Source organism: Hemicordylus capensis, chromosome 2 (assembly GCF_027244095.1).
Source record: "Hemicordylus capensis ecotype Gifberg chromosome 2, rHemCap1.1.pri, whole genome shotgun sequence".
NCBI classification, from domain to species: domain Eukaryota; kingdom Metazoa; phylum Chordata; class Lepidosauria; order Squamata; family Cordylidae; genus Hemicordylus; species Hemicordylus capensis.
This window is the reverse complement of record NC_069658.1, coordinates 169300286-169316416: the sequence shown is the minus strand read 5'-3', so window position 1 is coordinate 169316416 and position 16131 is coordinate 169300286. Positions and strand designations below refer to the sequence as shown.

Sequence of the window (16131 nt, the reverse complement as noted above, 5' to 3'; positions counted from 1 at the left end):
CATTGTGTGTGTGAGAGCCATTAATTCATTTTTAAGAGACTGTAAGTATAGGTGTAGCCTGTTTGTGATTAGAGTTAATCTTAACCTTGTTATTTTTCAAATGACATCCAGACTGAAAGAGTGCCGGTGCAGTGGACACGCAGCATGCACTAATGGGGGAGGGGTGATTTTCGTTGTTGATCTCCCCTTCTTTCTAAAGTCCACTGTGACTCCCAAAAATATGTCCCTGATGCCTGTGAGACCCTCAGGGACATATTGCAGGTGGCAAAATGGGCTTCAGAAGGAAAGGTAGGTTGATGAAAATCACCCTTCCAGTGGTGCAGCAAGGTTGGAGGTGGCCTGAGGGCAAAACATGATGTGTGGCCCCTTGCTCCCCCTTGCTTGCCATCTCCCTGCTCTCCAGGCTACACTCACCCCAAGTGCTAGTGAGAACAGGCCTGCTTAAAAGGGACCACTTGTTCTTGTTGGGATTGGGGCCATGCCCTGGGATGTAAGCACCCTAGGAGGCAGGGGGAGGCTGTAAGCATTGCAGTTCCTGGGCACCTGTGGCACACCATCGCACAATAGCGGCTACGTCAGTGAACCCCTTCCCTGTAGTGTGTGCTGCAAATTCACTGCATCAGCACTTCATTAGTCTAGATGTTGGCCTTTATATTTTATTTACATTTTTAAAAATGTAAATCCTAATTAAATTTTTAAACATTCTGATTTGAATAAAAAGAAATCTAATTTTAATTTTTAATTGACTTTTGTCCATCCATTATAAAGAAATTAAAATGCTCAATTTCTTAAGAAATTTAAGTGTGTTTGTTTTCTTGAGAAAAGGAAAGTTAAATATATGCAGATAACGGTATTCAGTTTTAAATTACATATTTGCTAGAGTTTTTATAAGTCTAAAAAGTTCTTATTTCTATGTACATTTATGCAGTCACAGTATGAATATGAAATTAAAATTGAACATTAATTCTTTGCAATGTATTATGTGTTAATAGATATCACTTCTAGAATAAGTGTTTGTACTAAATTTAAACTATTCTAGTCCCCTACCCCGATAATAATGTGCCTAGGTACCTTGAAGCTAAGAATGCAATCATAAGAAGTTAATGATGATCTTTTGAAACCATATTCCCAGGGTGTGTGTGTATCAGCTAATTTTTACGCTTTTGCTGAAAATGGCACAAATAGAAGTGTTTAATTCAGCTAATTTATTTTAGGGGGTGGGGAGACAGAGTCAGTTTGCCTAATTATTATTATTATTAATTCGATTTCTATACCGCCCTTCCAAAAATGGCTCAGGGCGGTTTACAACAACAAAATCAACAGGTGCCTGAGATAAAGTTATTAAGTCAGGTACCAGTGTGTTTAGAGCTTGTGCTCTTCATAAGGGGACAAAACTCTTAACATGTGCTTTAGTACTTTCTTACAATACTGGTTTAAAGGGAAGACACGGGCTCCTGAAAAAACTGCCCATCACATCAGCCTTCCCTTCAAGCCAGTTTTATAAGAAATTATTATTATTATTCATGCTAAGATCCCTCCCCCCACCCTGAGAAAAAGAGCACAAGCTTCAGACATGCTGGCAGTGTTAACTGATTCTTATTAGGCTGCACTCTCACAATCATGGTGATCCTGGTCAAAGAGTTAACCCAGGATAACCATGTTTGTGAGAATGCATCCCTCAGTGTTTTCTGCACCTATTAGAATATGTTGTTGTTTGTCATGCTGCCTTCCTCAATTAAGTTCTCCCTTTAGGATCAAACTCTCTTCTCCCCTGCCTTATACCACCTTCTTCACAATCCCAGGGACACATCTCATCGTTTGCACCTCACTTTCCTCAACATTATTGTTGTGTGTATTAGTATAATGATATCTCTTCAGCGTTGTATGTTAAAAACATCACTCACAATTCTAAGAGCAGAATCACATTAAAATTATGTACTAATTTTAAGCACATTTAAATTAGCACATTAACAAAGCCAGACAAACTGAAATGAAATGTGATCTGGGCCATATGTGCATGCATACCCTTAACTTCAGGATCATTTCTTTTCTCTGGGAAGGGCCATCAGAATCTGCTACAGACATTCTAAAGGTGGCTGTGTGACTGACTTGTGCCTTTCTAGAACCGCACAAGGAAGTCCTTGACTTGGCCTTCCTGGCTCCACTGAAGCTGCTGGCGGAGGCTCCTTCTGGGCTGACTCTAAACATTCTTTCTTCAACTTCTTTTCCAGAACTATCAAGTAATCCATCTCTGGCTTCAACCCTCATACCTGCTCATGCTCGGAATCAAGCAGCTGCTTCAACCCCTACAAATGCTCCAGCAGCTTCAGGTGAGTCCACATTTATGAAGACATGGAACCTTGAAGGGTTGACTATTTCACATATGCAGAGCGATTCATATTTACCACACACAGATCTTGGCATATTGTAGGCAGATATAGATCATGTATGAAATAAGTTTCATTCCCATTTCGTGTGAAATGCCTGTCACTTGGTTAATTACATCTGCCTCATGATAGCTAAGTCAAAACCCCAAGAAAATGTGATTGCATCAGTTTCTGTTACCTTGGCTTTAGTGCCACACTGAAGTCCCACATGCCATATCAGGAGCCATTGCATACTGCACTGTATGAGATGGAAAGAATATAGAATACAAACTTTACAGAACTCTTCTTTTCTTTCAAGCTGGTATGTATGAGTATTCATTAAGGCTGCATCCTGACATTCACAACAGTACAAGACTTCTTGAAGGGAAACTGAGCCCTCTTGAGCTCCAGTGCCATCTTGGAACTACACATTCCAGCACTCTGTGCATGTCTTCCAAGAAAGCGCTGAAGTTCAAGAAGTCTCTGTTTTCCTCAGGAAGTCCTCTCTCCTCTCCTCTCTCCAGTGCTAGGAAAAGCACAACAGTGTATGGAGGTCAGCACGGTGGGACGTTGCCAGAGTTGGGGTGGGGTGTGGCAAGGTGTGGCCATTGAAACTCCTCCCATCTACCCCCATGCCAGCTCCATCTGTCATTCTCTTTGATAAAGCCATATATGCCCTACCCTCCAAATGATAAACTTTGATGATCTGCACATGGATAAGAAACAATCCCAGTCTTTCCCCAGGCCTCTAGTCAGAGGTTTGCCACAGATAGGGAATCTAAACTGACTGGATGCTCGGATTTGTAATAAGGCGCAGTCTATGATAAAAGCTTTACGGATGGCCATGGAATTAAACATAATTTGTTTCACTACAGATAAGCTAGCTAGCTTGCTTGCTTATATATTTATTTATTCATCATTCATTTCTCAAATTTGTAAACCGCCCCAAACTTCCATCTCTGGACAGTTTACAACATAAAACAAATTAAAATGAAAACCTTAAAACAATTTATAACCACAATCAAATTAAAAGGCTTGGGTGAAAAAATGAATCTTTGGAGACTTGTTAAAAGTTGTCAGAGATGGGAAGGCTCTTGTTTCAGCAGGGAGTGTATTCCAGAGCCTCGGGGTGGCAACAGAGAAGGCCCATCCCTGTGTGGCCACCAGATGAGCTGGTAGCAACTACAGACGAACCTCTCCGGATGATCTCATTGGGCATTGGGGCTCACGGCAAAGAAGATGTTCTTTTAAATATCCAAGGCCTAAGCTACTTAGGGCTTAATAGGTTATAACCAGCACCTTGTATTCTGCCCAGAAACTTATTGGCAGCCAGTGTAGCTTTTAGTATAGGAGTAATATGGTCTCTCTGAGATGACTCAAGAGACCAACCTGGCTGTAGCATTCTGGACCAACTGCAGTTCCTGGATTATGTACATAGAGCTCATTGCAGTAGTCAAGTCTGGAGGTTACCAGCCTATGTACCAAGAAACAGATGCAGCTGGCATATCAGCCAAAGAAAGAAAAGAAAAAAAGAACCTCTGACAGCGCCTCAACCTGGAACAGCAGGGAGAGGTTAGGATCCAGAAGCACAGCCAGACTGCGTACCTGTTATTTCTCATCCAGCCCATAACCACCTCTAGGCAGGCATTCGGAGAGATTATGCCTTCTCCTGATGATGTTGACATGGAGAAATAGATTTGGGTGTCATCAGCATACTGATAACACTCTGCACCAAATCTCCTGATGATTTCTCCAAGCAGTTTCATGTAGATATTAAAGAGCATTGGAGACAACATGGAGCCTTGGGGGATGCCATATAAAAGTTCATATTTTGAAGAGCAACAGTCTCCAAGGGACACCATCTGGAATCTGCCCAAGAGGTAGGAGCAGAACCACTGCAAAGCAGTGCTTCCCACTACCAACCCCCTCAGATGCTCCAGAAGGATACTGTGGTCAATAGTATCGAAAGCCGCAGAGAGATCCAAATCTTCATTGAAGCATTGTTTCAGTCACGGATTAGGTAAGAGAAGAAAGTAGAGGATGAATTTGGAACACACCTCAGCCCATCTCACACACTGGGCCAAGAAAAGGGGAACATTACCTTTTTGCCAGGTTGTACACCTTTTGAAAATCACAAAATGTGTGGTGATATGCAGTCGTGAAGGCCCAAACTTTGGGCATTGAACTTGAAATCAAGTAGTGATTCCCTCCATTGGTTCAAATCTTAATCGCAGGACATCTGGCTGTATACCTGTAAATGGTTTTTTTATGCACAGAGTGCAGATTTCAGTCTAAATTTGTATTGGTGATTGTAATTATGGAAGCAAGTGGAGGTAGAGGATTCATATTCTGGATTCAATGTTAACCTAGACATTGTAATTCCTAGTACATGGGAGATTGCTTTGTAACACAGTCTCTTTTCTCCCCAATGATTGATTGATTGATTTCAATGAACAAGGAATGTGGAACATAAAAATTGGGGGACTCCAAAGTGTGCACACATTTGACAAGTCTAATCTGAATGCTTTGTGCGTATGATTCTCTGCAATTCCAGCTCTCCCTTCCCACATGAAGGTACAGGGACTGATTACACAATTGCAAGCCCACCTGACTGCTCTTTGCTAAAATTTAAAGAGATGGGAAATCCACTCAGGAATCTCCGTTATTTGTTTCCTTAGAGCCTGGGAGCTAGCCTGATACTGTGTGTGTGTCTGTGTATGAATAAATGAATTACATTAACTAAATAAAATATATTCATCATAACATCATAATATTCATCGTATTTCTTTAAAGCAAAACAAAGCCTCCCAGATAGCTAAAAAAGGAAATGCTGTCAGTCAGTCAAACATAATGAACTATATTAGTACAATACACTCAGCCGGAATGAGGATGTCCTCCTGTATAAAACATTGCTGCCCAAAGGCAGTGGCACTATGAGAAACCTGAGCACAGATTCAGGTCTAACAACCACATCTGCACAGTATAGCTGTCATGGCCCAGCCCCCATGCACAGTAGCAACCTGGAGTGGGACATTTAGGAGGTAGGCCAGCACTAGCCCCAGGCCTTGATCATGACAACAGTGCTCAGAAAGCCATGGGGCTGGCATCCCCCAAGGAAACTCCCTTGGGGCCTGGAGTCCCTGGGGCAGCAGGATCCAAGCCACTACTGAGCTTTCCTCTCTTACACTGCCCCCCTCCCCGCCAACGTTTGCATGCCGGTGCTGACAACAAGCTCTGCAGGAGCAGGTAGAGCAACGGAGGACTGCCAGGCTCCTAAGGCTTCCCCTCCCCAAGGAGGGATGTGGAGCCTAGGAGGGGTAGTCTGGGCTCAGAAGTACTTAAGGGTTTGCTCTGCTCAGTGTTGAGTCAGTGTATTCCCCTGGACCTCTCCATGGTCCTGCAGACTGAACTTTCCTCTGCCTCGTGGGCAACCAGGACAAGACAGCAGCTGCCGCATAACCAGAAAAGAGCAGCAGCAAGAATATGCGTCTTGTGTCATTTGCACAAAGAGGCAAATGGTTTGAATTGCAGCCTACACAAAACAAGCAGAATCAAGAAGCTGTGCTTCCCGGACAGATTGGATATGCTTCCCTTGACCACCCAAGCAGGCATAGAACAAAAACATTTTACAGATAAATTGCCATTTCATTGTTAGGAGTAACCCCCTCTTCAGCCCAGACAATATGCTTATGGGTCTCCCAGACAGTACCGGGACTTTTTCAGATCCATGTTGACAGCACCAGAGACCAAACAGAATGAAACATTTGACAATAGAAGCTGAGAGAAGATTTGCCCCTCTGTCATACTTGATAACAATAACAAAAGGGCTGAGCAAGTCTCTGAGTAAATCGGATGACTTGGGGGGGACCTAGAGCAACTGCAAACAAGTCTGGTATGCATACCCTAAGCAACTGTCCCCAGGAAAGTAAAGGTAATCACTAATAAAGAAATTCCTCAGCAGAGCAATCTCCTTGTTCAAGCGCAAAACCTATTTCCTACCTTAAGGACTAGAACTTCCTAATTAGATCATTCTGGGAAGATAAGCCTCACACTCATAGTGAGCTCTGCCCTTAGGCAGTTCAGCCTACCTGAACTTTAAGCTTTGCTGCAAGACTTCCTTGATGCCCATCATCGATATTCAGATAAGATGGAAGGTGTTCAACTCTTCTGTCAAAAATGCTCAGTCTTTAATGCATAAACCCACTTCCAAAAAGTGTCTGTGTTCCGTTCCATTAAGCATTCAGTATGTGGATATCATTCAGCATTTGTGGTCCAATTTTTGATTAGCTTTGCCACCCTTACTTACCTTCCCTTGGATTTACCTCCACGCCACTGTTCCCAGGAATTGAGGCCACCTTGACCATTCACCCTACTGAAAGTCAAGATAGAGCACTTTTTGGAAGTGGGTTTATACCCTAAAGACTCAGCAATTCTGACAGAAGAGTGCTTCACTGATAGGAGCCAAGGAGCACTCACACTTTGTCAGGATGTCAACCCTTGATTTGATTAGGTAGATAAAGTACATTTACCATTTAAATAAGGATGTGCTTGCTTGCTTGCTCCAACTTAGTTTTTCAGACCTGGACTTTGCATCTGAGACTTCCTGTCAACAGCTGCTCTTTTATAGCAGCAACTACTGAAAACTCTGATTCACACAAGTAGGAATCAAGCCAAGGGAGTTGGTACTTGCATAGCTTTCTCATTTAATTCTTTGTGCTCAGCTTGTACACTCATCCAAACATTCAGGAAGAGACATTGTTGAGAACTTCAAGTGAAGAGCTGCTCTGACTTCTCCAAAGCTTGGGGAGGTGGACAGGGAGACAGAAAGCTGAACCCCACCTGTCTCCTCCACTGTTCACAGAGCCAGAGGCAGGCACAGCAGTGACATTTCTTTGGCCATTCCCTAGGTGATTTCCAGGGCGTGTCTTCCGAGAGAGAGAGAGAGAGCGCTCTCTCCCTGGTTCTTCAGCCAAAGAAGTGCCACTGCTGTGCCTGCCCTTGGCTTTGTGAGCGGTGGAGGAGCCAAGTGGTTGCTGGCTTCTGTCTCTATCTGACTCCTGTCACCCTGACTGTCTCCAGACCTTGGAGAGGTCAGATAAGGCCCCTGCCCTCCTGACAGCTCCTTCATGATTTCCACCCCCACTTTTAAGTTGTTTGGGGCTCCCTGGGGGATCCCAACCCCCAGTTTGAGAATCTCTGCCTTACACCTAAAATAGCTACCTTAAAAACATACACACATTTCTAAACGTTCTACCATTGACACAAAGAACTTGAGAAACTGCTGACAAGAAAGCACTAGAGGAGGTCAGTATTGGTCTTCAGCTAAATAAACTGGGAGTAGGCAAGAAGGTTGATAAAAACCATTCATTTCTAATGGCGTATTCCCCATTAGAGTGGTAAGTCAGCAGACGGTTTTGTGGTTGTCTGCCTGCCTGATCATCAGTTTATTCACAGTGCAGGCTAAATGCCATTTATTTTATTTCTGGGGCAGCTCAGTCAAATTATAACAGTCATGGTTCTCAGAATTAACACACAAAAGGCCGAAGGTCAGTTGATAGACAAAATAGACTTGCATGTGGATGAAAATTTCATTCCATCTCAACAGTCTAGAAATAAATTCTAGAAATAAATTCCTCACAATCTTTTTTGGATTTCGCTACCCAAAAGAGTTTGGTATCATCTGCAGATTTGGCCACCTCCCTGCTTACCCCTACTTCTAGATCATGTATGAATAAATTAAAAAGCACCGGTCCCAGTACAGATCCCTGGGGAACCCCACTTCTTACTTCCCTCCATTGTGAAAACTCTCCATTTATACCTACCCTCTGTTTCCTGTCTTTCAACCAGTTAGCAATCCACACATGTACTTGTCCCCTTATCCCATGACTGCTAAGTTTCTTCAGGAGTCTTTGATGAGGAACTTCGTCAAACACTATTTGGACATCCAGGTAGACTATGTCAACTGGATCACCTTGATCCACACACTTGTTGACATTCTCAAAGAACTCCAAAGGGTTGGTGAGGCAAGATTTACCTTTGCAGACCATGGATGACCCCTGTGTTGAGGCAGAGCAGGTAGCACTGGAAATGGCCTGTTTGGGACCCAGTAGCAGCCACCACCAAGCACCACTTTCCTGAGTTGCTTCAGGAGGAGAGCAGCCTGGTGACAGGATTCTGTGCAGTGAGTTTGTTACCTGCCCCTAAACCACACATCAAAATGACCCACATGACCCAAAGACTTGTTATTGTTTCTGCACTGCAAACGAAATCTGCTGAACTCTTTGGGTCAAGGCCGGCAGGGCAAAGGGCAGAGTTGAAGGCAAAGGAGATCTAACCATAATCTGAGGCCTGAGCCCCCGGCAGTCTCCCTGCAGGCTTTTCATCTTCTCAGAAGATAAAAATGCCCTAGCGTGGCTGTGCCAGCCACATGGAGCCCAGCAGTAAACTGTGGGGTGGGGAGAGGAGGAGACCGTGAGGACTTGCAAAAGCTCTTCTTTCCAACCCCAATAGTCTCCAATGCTTTTAGAGCCCATCAACAACCTGTTCAGGGGTGGGGGGAGAAAGAGACTATGCCTGATTGTCTCCATGGCCAACCCCGATTGTCTCCAGTGCTCTCAGCTCCCAGCAAGCCTTGAGCTGGGAAAGGGGAACTCCCCCTTTCCCCCTTTAAGAAATCAATATTTCTTTTCTTCCTCCTCCTGTCTTCCCTCTGCCTTTTCCTCCTTGCTGGTTAATTTTGCTTTAGACTCAGCTTAGGAAAGCAAAAAAAACGGAGGGGGAAATGATGCATGATTGCAAGTAGCACAGACAAAGGTGGTTTTGTATTGTTGTTGTTGTTTTTAATCCCAGTGAAAAGTTGTGAGGTTTGATCATTGTTGTCAAACCAACAATGATCAAGACATACCAAAGCAGCCATGAGTAATAATAAAACCTTAGCAAAGCTCTGTTGAAACAAGAGCATCTTCATTTTCTGCTTAAGATGGGATGGGGGGGGGGGCAGCTGGAGATCAAAGGGCAGAATGTCCAGAGAACCAGGGCCACTGCAGAGAAGGCTCACGCCCGCACCACCTCCAGCCAGACTTGGGAAGGTGGTGGGACACCTAAAAGGCCTCACAGAAGTATGTGGGAAGAAGTTTGCTCTTCTGGCTAGCAATCAGCCACATGGCCTTCCTGCCTACTGCAGTGTGGAGTATGAAGGCCATGCTTATCCTCAGACCTTATTACTGCTTTTCAACAGTTGTGACTTGTCGGGCAGGTCCAGCTATAGTGGAACGACACTGTGCACTCAATATCTTTTGACTCTCTAAGTGCCAAAGAAGCCTCCCTGTAGAGGAACACTGTTTCTAGTTGATATTTTGCCTCCTCCCTGCCTTCCCTTAGCCTTGGTTGGGTCAAATGACAGAAAAGGAGCCTGTCCCAAAAACCTGTCGTTTCCACCCTGCAACTGACTTCTTTGCTTTCTTTTGTGATGTTTGCAGATGCTAACGCGGGAGACAGAGTTCAGACCAATAACGTAGCTTCAGCATCAGCCTCCAATTCCACCTGAACTGGTCACAAGCAGCAACCTGTACAGAAACAATCGCCAGTAATTCGAGTCTTGCTCAGCAACACTGGTCACATTTGGAAAGAAAATTTTAAAAAGAGGAAAACCCTGTTCATTATAGTGTTTTTTTTTTAATTGTTCTTATTTAACCTTGTAAAATATCTATAAATACAGCCAGCTTCATTGTATCCTCACTCTGTGGGCTCTTTGGGGCAGGGGAATAGGTGGGGTTGGAAGAGATGAGGTGAAGCAATAGAATACACCAGTGTCTCTTCCCATGACAATCTTTGAATTTCAAACAGTTGCTGTTGTGTGTACTTCAGAATCAGGAATCGTGACTCATGCCTCTCCCACAACACAAAGAAGGAAAACCCTCATTCTGCTGAAGCTCCTTTTAAAAGCCTTGTATTTTAAGTGAAGTTCCACAACTTTTGATGTAATGCACAACTTGAATTTGGTCAGGAGCTTAGCAGGAGCTGCTCATCTCGAATATCATACGCTGGAGACCTTAATTGTCTTTGGGCTGGAGTTGGGGAGAGGAAGTGCAAAGTGCGGTGCTAAAATATGCTGAATTGCCAAACGGAATTGCGGGAGTGGGGCGGAGGGTGGGGAAGAGGACTTTTAGTGTGTGAATAACGCTTAGAGTAATTAGGGGCAGCTCTTGATCCGTCTAGCTTTGGAAAACCCTGCAGATACACAAGTTACATAGGGGCCCAGAGACTATCAGCTTAAATTAAAGATGCTCGTTCACCTAGCCTAAACTTCTAGAATGAAACATTAAGGGATCTGTCAAGCACAAAAGAGACCTTGGCCAGTCACTTGCTGCCTTCCGTCGAGAGGCGCAGGTGTACATATTCCTCCAGGTGCAGAAAAGGGCTTGGAAGCCAGGGGACAGGGCACGTTGCCCCCCTGTCCACCCCATCTCTGACTTGAGACTGGCCTCTTTCCTGAATGCCAGGAATTATAATGTGAATGGACATCATCTTTTCATTACAGTTAGTTTTTCAAGTTACTACATTATTTTACAGGCAACATGTAAGTCCAAGCCTAGAATTTGTGTTTAATTTCACCTTTTCAACCTCTTTCTTTCTCATTTTTATTTATTGCTTTTCAGCAGCTGCTGTTGTTATGCTTTCACGATCGTGGGCTATTAATAAAGTAGACACATCAGTTTACTTGCACCTCCTCAGTTATAGAAAGCTAAATGTGTGTGTGTCTGTGTGTCTGTGTGTTTGTGTGTATATATATATATATATATATTATAAATATATACATAGATACAGTGCTGCTTTTTATTTTTATTGTTTAATCTATAACCAGTCTGACTGTATCAGAAATGCCTGTTTATAGTGTCAGTCCTGAGTTATTTTTGTAGTGGCAAAAAGTCAGTGTCTCTGTTTCTGAAGTTAAAGCAATACTCCTTGGAAGGTTCTAATAAGGTTGCGAGTGGGAATGCCATTGCTAGTGCAGCAACAGAAATCGGTTGTTTTGACTTTTCCTTTCGGATTTGGGAGATGTGCCCAACTAGGCCTTATATAGTCATCCAAATGAACCTTTGTCATCTTCGTGCTCTTGGGAGTTTATTTCACTGGTCAATTTTTTGCATTGCGATGAACGATTTTGGCTGTAGAGCACCTCTTTGAGGACGGCAGGAGACTTGTGGACTCAGGGCCTTCCTCCTAGGCCTCGTTTGCTCCCTGGGCACGAAGGCATTGGCAGGAGGAGGTGAGCCGGCCCTCCTTCACCCTAGGGGCCTTCCGGGGAGGGGGTTGTCACCTGCCCAGCAGACAGGATGGCAGGAAAGAGGATCCACTTCAGTTACTACAATACTTCAAGGGTCACAAGTCTGAAAACCCTTTTTGGTTCAGATACTCGATGTTTCCTACAAAAGAACCTGTGGGAGGCCTGGAGGGGGAACTGGCTGCAGGGAATGAGTCCATAAGTGTCTTCCATGTTGTACATCCAGCCTTCATGATCAAAGCTCAGGAGACACTTGAACAAGCAGGGCAGTGGCAGAGGGATCCGTACTGCAGCGGCTGGCAGCAGGGAGAGTCTGAGCTCAGGAGAGCACAATGGGGTCTTCTTAGAAGTGGCATTATTGTTCTTTTCGTTTGAAGCTAGCAGGGGAGAAGAATTAAAAGCTTTAATTCTTTTTAATTTTTTTATTTTGTGTGTGTGTGTGCGTGTAGGATCTGGACAGTTTTATCTTCTTGAGGATCATGGCAGGACTGCAAACAAAGTTTTATACAAATTTAGATCCAGAATTTTCGAACCATTTTTGTAAATAAACTGACAAAAGCTCCTCACCAAATTCAAGTTTGTACATTAGTTGTTTTAAACATGTTGAGTTTTATTGCTTTGTATGTAAATATGTGGACCCAGGAACTGCTGTTAATGAGCAAAAAGTTACCATTCAGGGCAGTTATTCTGTTTTAATAATCAGACAAAATGTAGACGAGCTTTTTAAAGCCATATAGTTCTAACTCTGTACAGTAGATAACCGGCCTGTATTATTGTAACAATAACTCTAGCGATGTATAGTATATCTATATAGTTTGGAGTGCCTTTGCTTCTATGATTTTTTGAAGTTCTTTTTCACCCTTTTTGTAATGGATGCCTCACACATTAAATATCTTTGCTTCCCTTCTTTCAGCAATTCCATGGTCAGCAGCATAATTAAAATAAACTACATCCATAACTTGTTTTATTTCAAGCCATGGCTTTTTTGTAGGTTTTAAAATTTCCCTTCCCTACCTAAGAATAGCAGTGACCAGTTTCATTTGATGTTTGCTCTCTTGGCAACTAAGTGGCAAGTTTACACTTTGCTTGCATATACCACCCAGTACATTTGCCAAGACTTCTTATAAGCAGCTTCTGGAAGCCTTGGCTCAGTCTCCCTGTAGAGGCAGGATCAGGCTTTGCAAAGAGGCTGCAATAAAGGTAGGGGCAGGATGAGGATCTAGACCGCCCCTCCCTCTTCCCCCTCTGTTTTTTACGGAGCTAGAAATCTTGCTTGTTTGGCCAGAGATTAATCTGTGGTATTGAGGGTTTGTTCGTCACAGTAAAATCCCACTTGCCCTCCCTCTCCCAGACACCCTCCCCCCTGGATGTTCCCCCTCACCCCCATAGAGTAATTTTGAAGTTGATCTTAATTTTTTGTGCCCCAGCACGAAGGCCTTGCTTTCGAAACTTTGCTCATGTGTGTGTCCTACCGTGTTAGTATTCCACGTGAGATTGTCTTCAGTGGCAAAATGCTAAACTTTTTTATCAAACCAAAGGTTGCTGGTTTTTGTTTTGTTTTGTTGTAACCATCTTGTGTTCATTCCAGTAAGGCAGAGGCTGCACTTTTTCTGGTGACACAAAGGTCAGTGATAGCATTTTGTTTCTGACAGTCCACTCAGATTTTTATTTTTGTGGCTTGCTTTTAAATGAAGTATTTGTATGGTCTCTCAATCTACCCTTTGTCTGCATTGCAACTGTGCATGTCCCCAGGATGGCATTAATTATATTTTCTGTGTCCCCAACTGAATGTCAATCAAGACACTGGTTATCTTAGTTTCTGTGTATCTTTCTTAAGAGAACAAAATAAACAAAAGAGAATGTTCTACACAACTCTAGCTGATGCTTGAACATAGTTCCTTTTTATTAATAAGCCAAGTGATGGTAGATGTCTGTAATTAATGTTCATTTGAAAAGTCTCCAGACTAGTAATGCTTCTGAAGAAATGTTAACCAATACACTTTTCTCCATTAGAAATCTCAGCCACTGGAGGTCAAAACCAGTAACAAAAAGCACAGTTTAGTATCCAGCCCAGATATACATTTTTCAGATATAAGCATCAGATAATTTTAGAATTTTCTGATATTTCTATAGGGGCTTTAGCCAAACGTTTCAAATTTCTTGCTTCATTTTGCAATAAGGCAATAACAGCAAAATGAAAGGGCATATTAAGACTAGTACCTAGATGTGTTGCTTGAAAATACGTATCTTCCTTCCTTGTGTAGTTGTTCTTGGTTTTTTGGAAAAACAATTTATATATATAAATAACCATTTATATATATAAATATGCTTGCCTGTAAAGTTTGTTACTATATTGCTGATAGATCACTTGGGCTTGCACACACAATTAGTGTGATCACTTCCATCTTAAAAACAGAAAATTAAAATATATATAAAATGAACTGTGGGTTGTATACAAACTATTGCATACACGTGCAAAGCTGTCTTGATTCAAAGAAGAAGCAAAACATGTATAACATTATTACTACTTGAATGCCTCTGTGACTGATTTTTTTTTCCTTTTTAAATATAAACTCTTTTGTGGAAAGTATGCTTAATGTTTTATTATTTTACCTCCTCCCTTCTGCTCCTTTGTAAATACATTTTGTTCTGTGTAACTTGGTTCAGAAATAGTTAACTGGTACTGTAATTTGCATTAAATAAAAAGTAGGTTAGCCTGGACATGAAATTTAAAAATACAAAGTGTGTGGTCTTTATTTCAAAACTCTGGCCATTTCTGTCCACCACCTTCTTTAACTTTCTTCTTCTGTTTCTGTTCACCTTTTTCCAGAACCATCCCCTGACCAAAAAGGTGGGTTTAAATCTTTATAATATATATATATTAAAAAAACATGGAATTAGCATGTTTGGTCTGTATTAATCTATAATAATTTTGAAAGTGATAACAGCTTCTGTCTTCTACCAAGCCATTTTGTTTGGTAGAGAGAAGGAAGAATCTCTTCACAGTGATCATAATACAGATGCCCCTACTTTACTGCTCACCTACAAGACATGCTAAGACATTTTATAAAGTGCTTCCCTTATTTGAGCCCCTGAGTAATGATACTTGGTGATGGTGTGAAGAGTTTATCATAACCACGTCTTGTGAGGCTGTTCCCTCCAACAAATCGGCACGTTGCTATCTCTGAGCTGGGTTTCAGTCCTGGATAATGTATGTATTAAACGTGATGTCTGTTTGCGCAAAAACAAAATATCTTTTTTCAGGCCGATGATTGGCCAGATCCATTCTGTTACTATTCTAAAAGGCTAGATGCAAAGTCATGTGACTACTGCTTCAATAAAAAAAATTATATTGCGAAAAAGGCTCCTCTTCATTTATTCTTAGTCAAATTCTTATTTTTATTTCAAGCTCCAGCAGTTCAGATTATGGATTTTTATTTGAAGACGCAACAGAATATACTGCAAATGGAAAGAGAAATGGGCAGGATCCAAACTCAGCTGGTCATCACAAAGCACCTTTGAAATAAATGAGACAAATTAATCATGACTAGCTTAAGTCCCATTAATTTCAATGGGACTTAGTCATGAGTAACTTGAGTAATCTGCCTGGAGAATTTCTTACCCAGAGGATATCTATGAAAATACTGATTAAGAATAAATAAAATGGAGGGTTGGGATTTCCAAATATTTTTATTTTTTATTTTTACATTTATATCCCGCTCTTCCTCCAAGGAGCCCAGAGTACTACATACTAAGTAGTACATACTTAAGTTTCTCCTCACAACAACCCTGTGAAGTAGGTTAGGCTGAGAGAGAAGTGACTGGCCCAGAGTCACCCAGCAAGTCTCATGACTGAAAGGGGATTTGAACTCGGGTCTCCCTGGTCCTAGTCCAGCACTCTAACCACTACACCATGCTGGCTCTCAAATATGTAATGTTCTTATGCAACAGAACAACAAGCCTCAATAGAACAGATTAAAAAATCTAAAACTACAAACCTTAATGGAACAGGTAAAAAAAAATACAGAAACATTGCCCTCAGAATCCTTTTATGAAGGAGTTTGCAGAGGTCCCTAACAAAAGATAGAGGTCAACATCCAGACTAACGAAGCCTCAGGGACATATTTTCAGAGGTTACAGTGGGCTTCAGAAGGAAGGTGAGAGAGACTAAATTCCCCCCTCTCCTGTTAGCATATGCTGTGCATTCACTGCACCAGATTTTCATTTTAATTAGTTCTCCTCAAACATTTAGTTACAAAGAAAGAAATGAATGCATATGAGGATTTAATTAGGAAAAGGATGGTAAACCATTAGTTATCTAACGGTTGCATACTCTGAAGAATGTTTCACATATGAGATCTTCACACACCTGAAGCCCACAGTAACTCCTGAAAATATGTCACTGAAGGGTGTGTGACCCTCAGGGACATATTTTCAGGAGGCTGCAGAAGGGATCCACAAAAATAGCCCCTCTCCTGTTGC

The 16131-nt window shown here is 42.2% G+C and overlaps 1 protein-coding gene across 3 annotated transcripts in view; it reads left to right on the top strand.

The window, feature by feature from the left end:
* GSK3B (glycogen synthase kinase 3 beta) overlaps positions 1-15011 on the top strand; it is a 156081-nt gene extending 141070 nt beyond the window's left edge. For all 3 annotated transcript variants that reach the window (XM_053292761.1, XM_053292760.1, XM_053292762.1), the window contains 2 exons: positions 2232-2330; positions 9845-15011. In XM_053292761.1, coding sequence (XP_053148736.1) covers positions 2232-2330; positions 9845-9912 — 167 coding nt within the window. In that variant the 3' untranslated portion in view covers positions 9913-15011. The remainder of the gene's footprint in view (positions 1-2231; positions 2331-9844) is intronic.
* The last annotated feature ends 1120 nt before the right edge of the window (positions 15012-16131 follow it).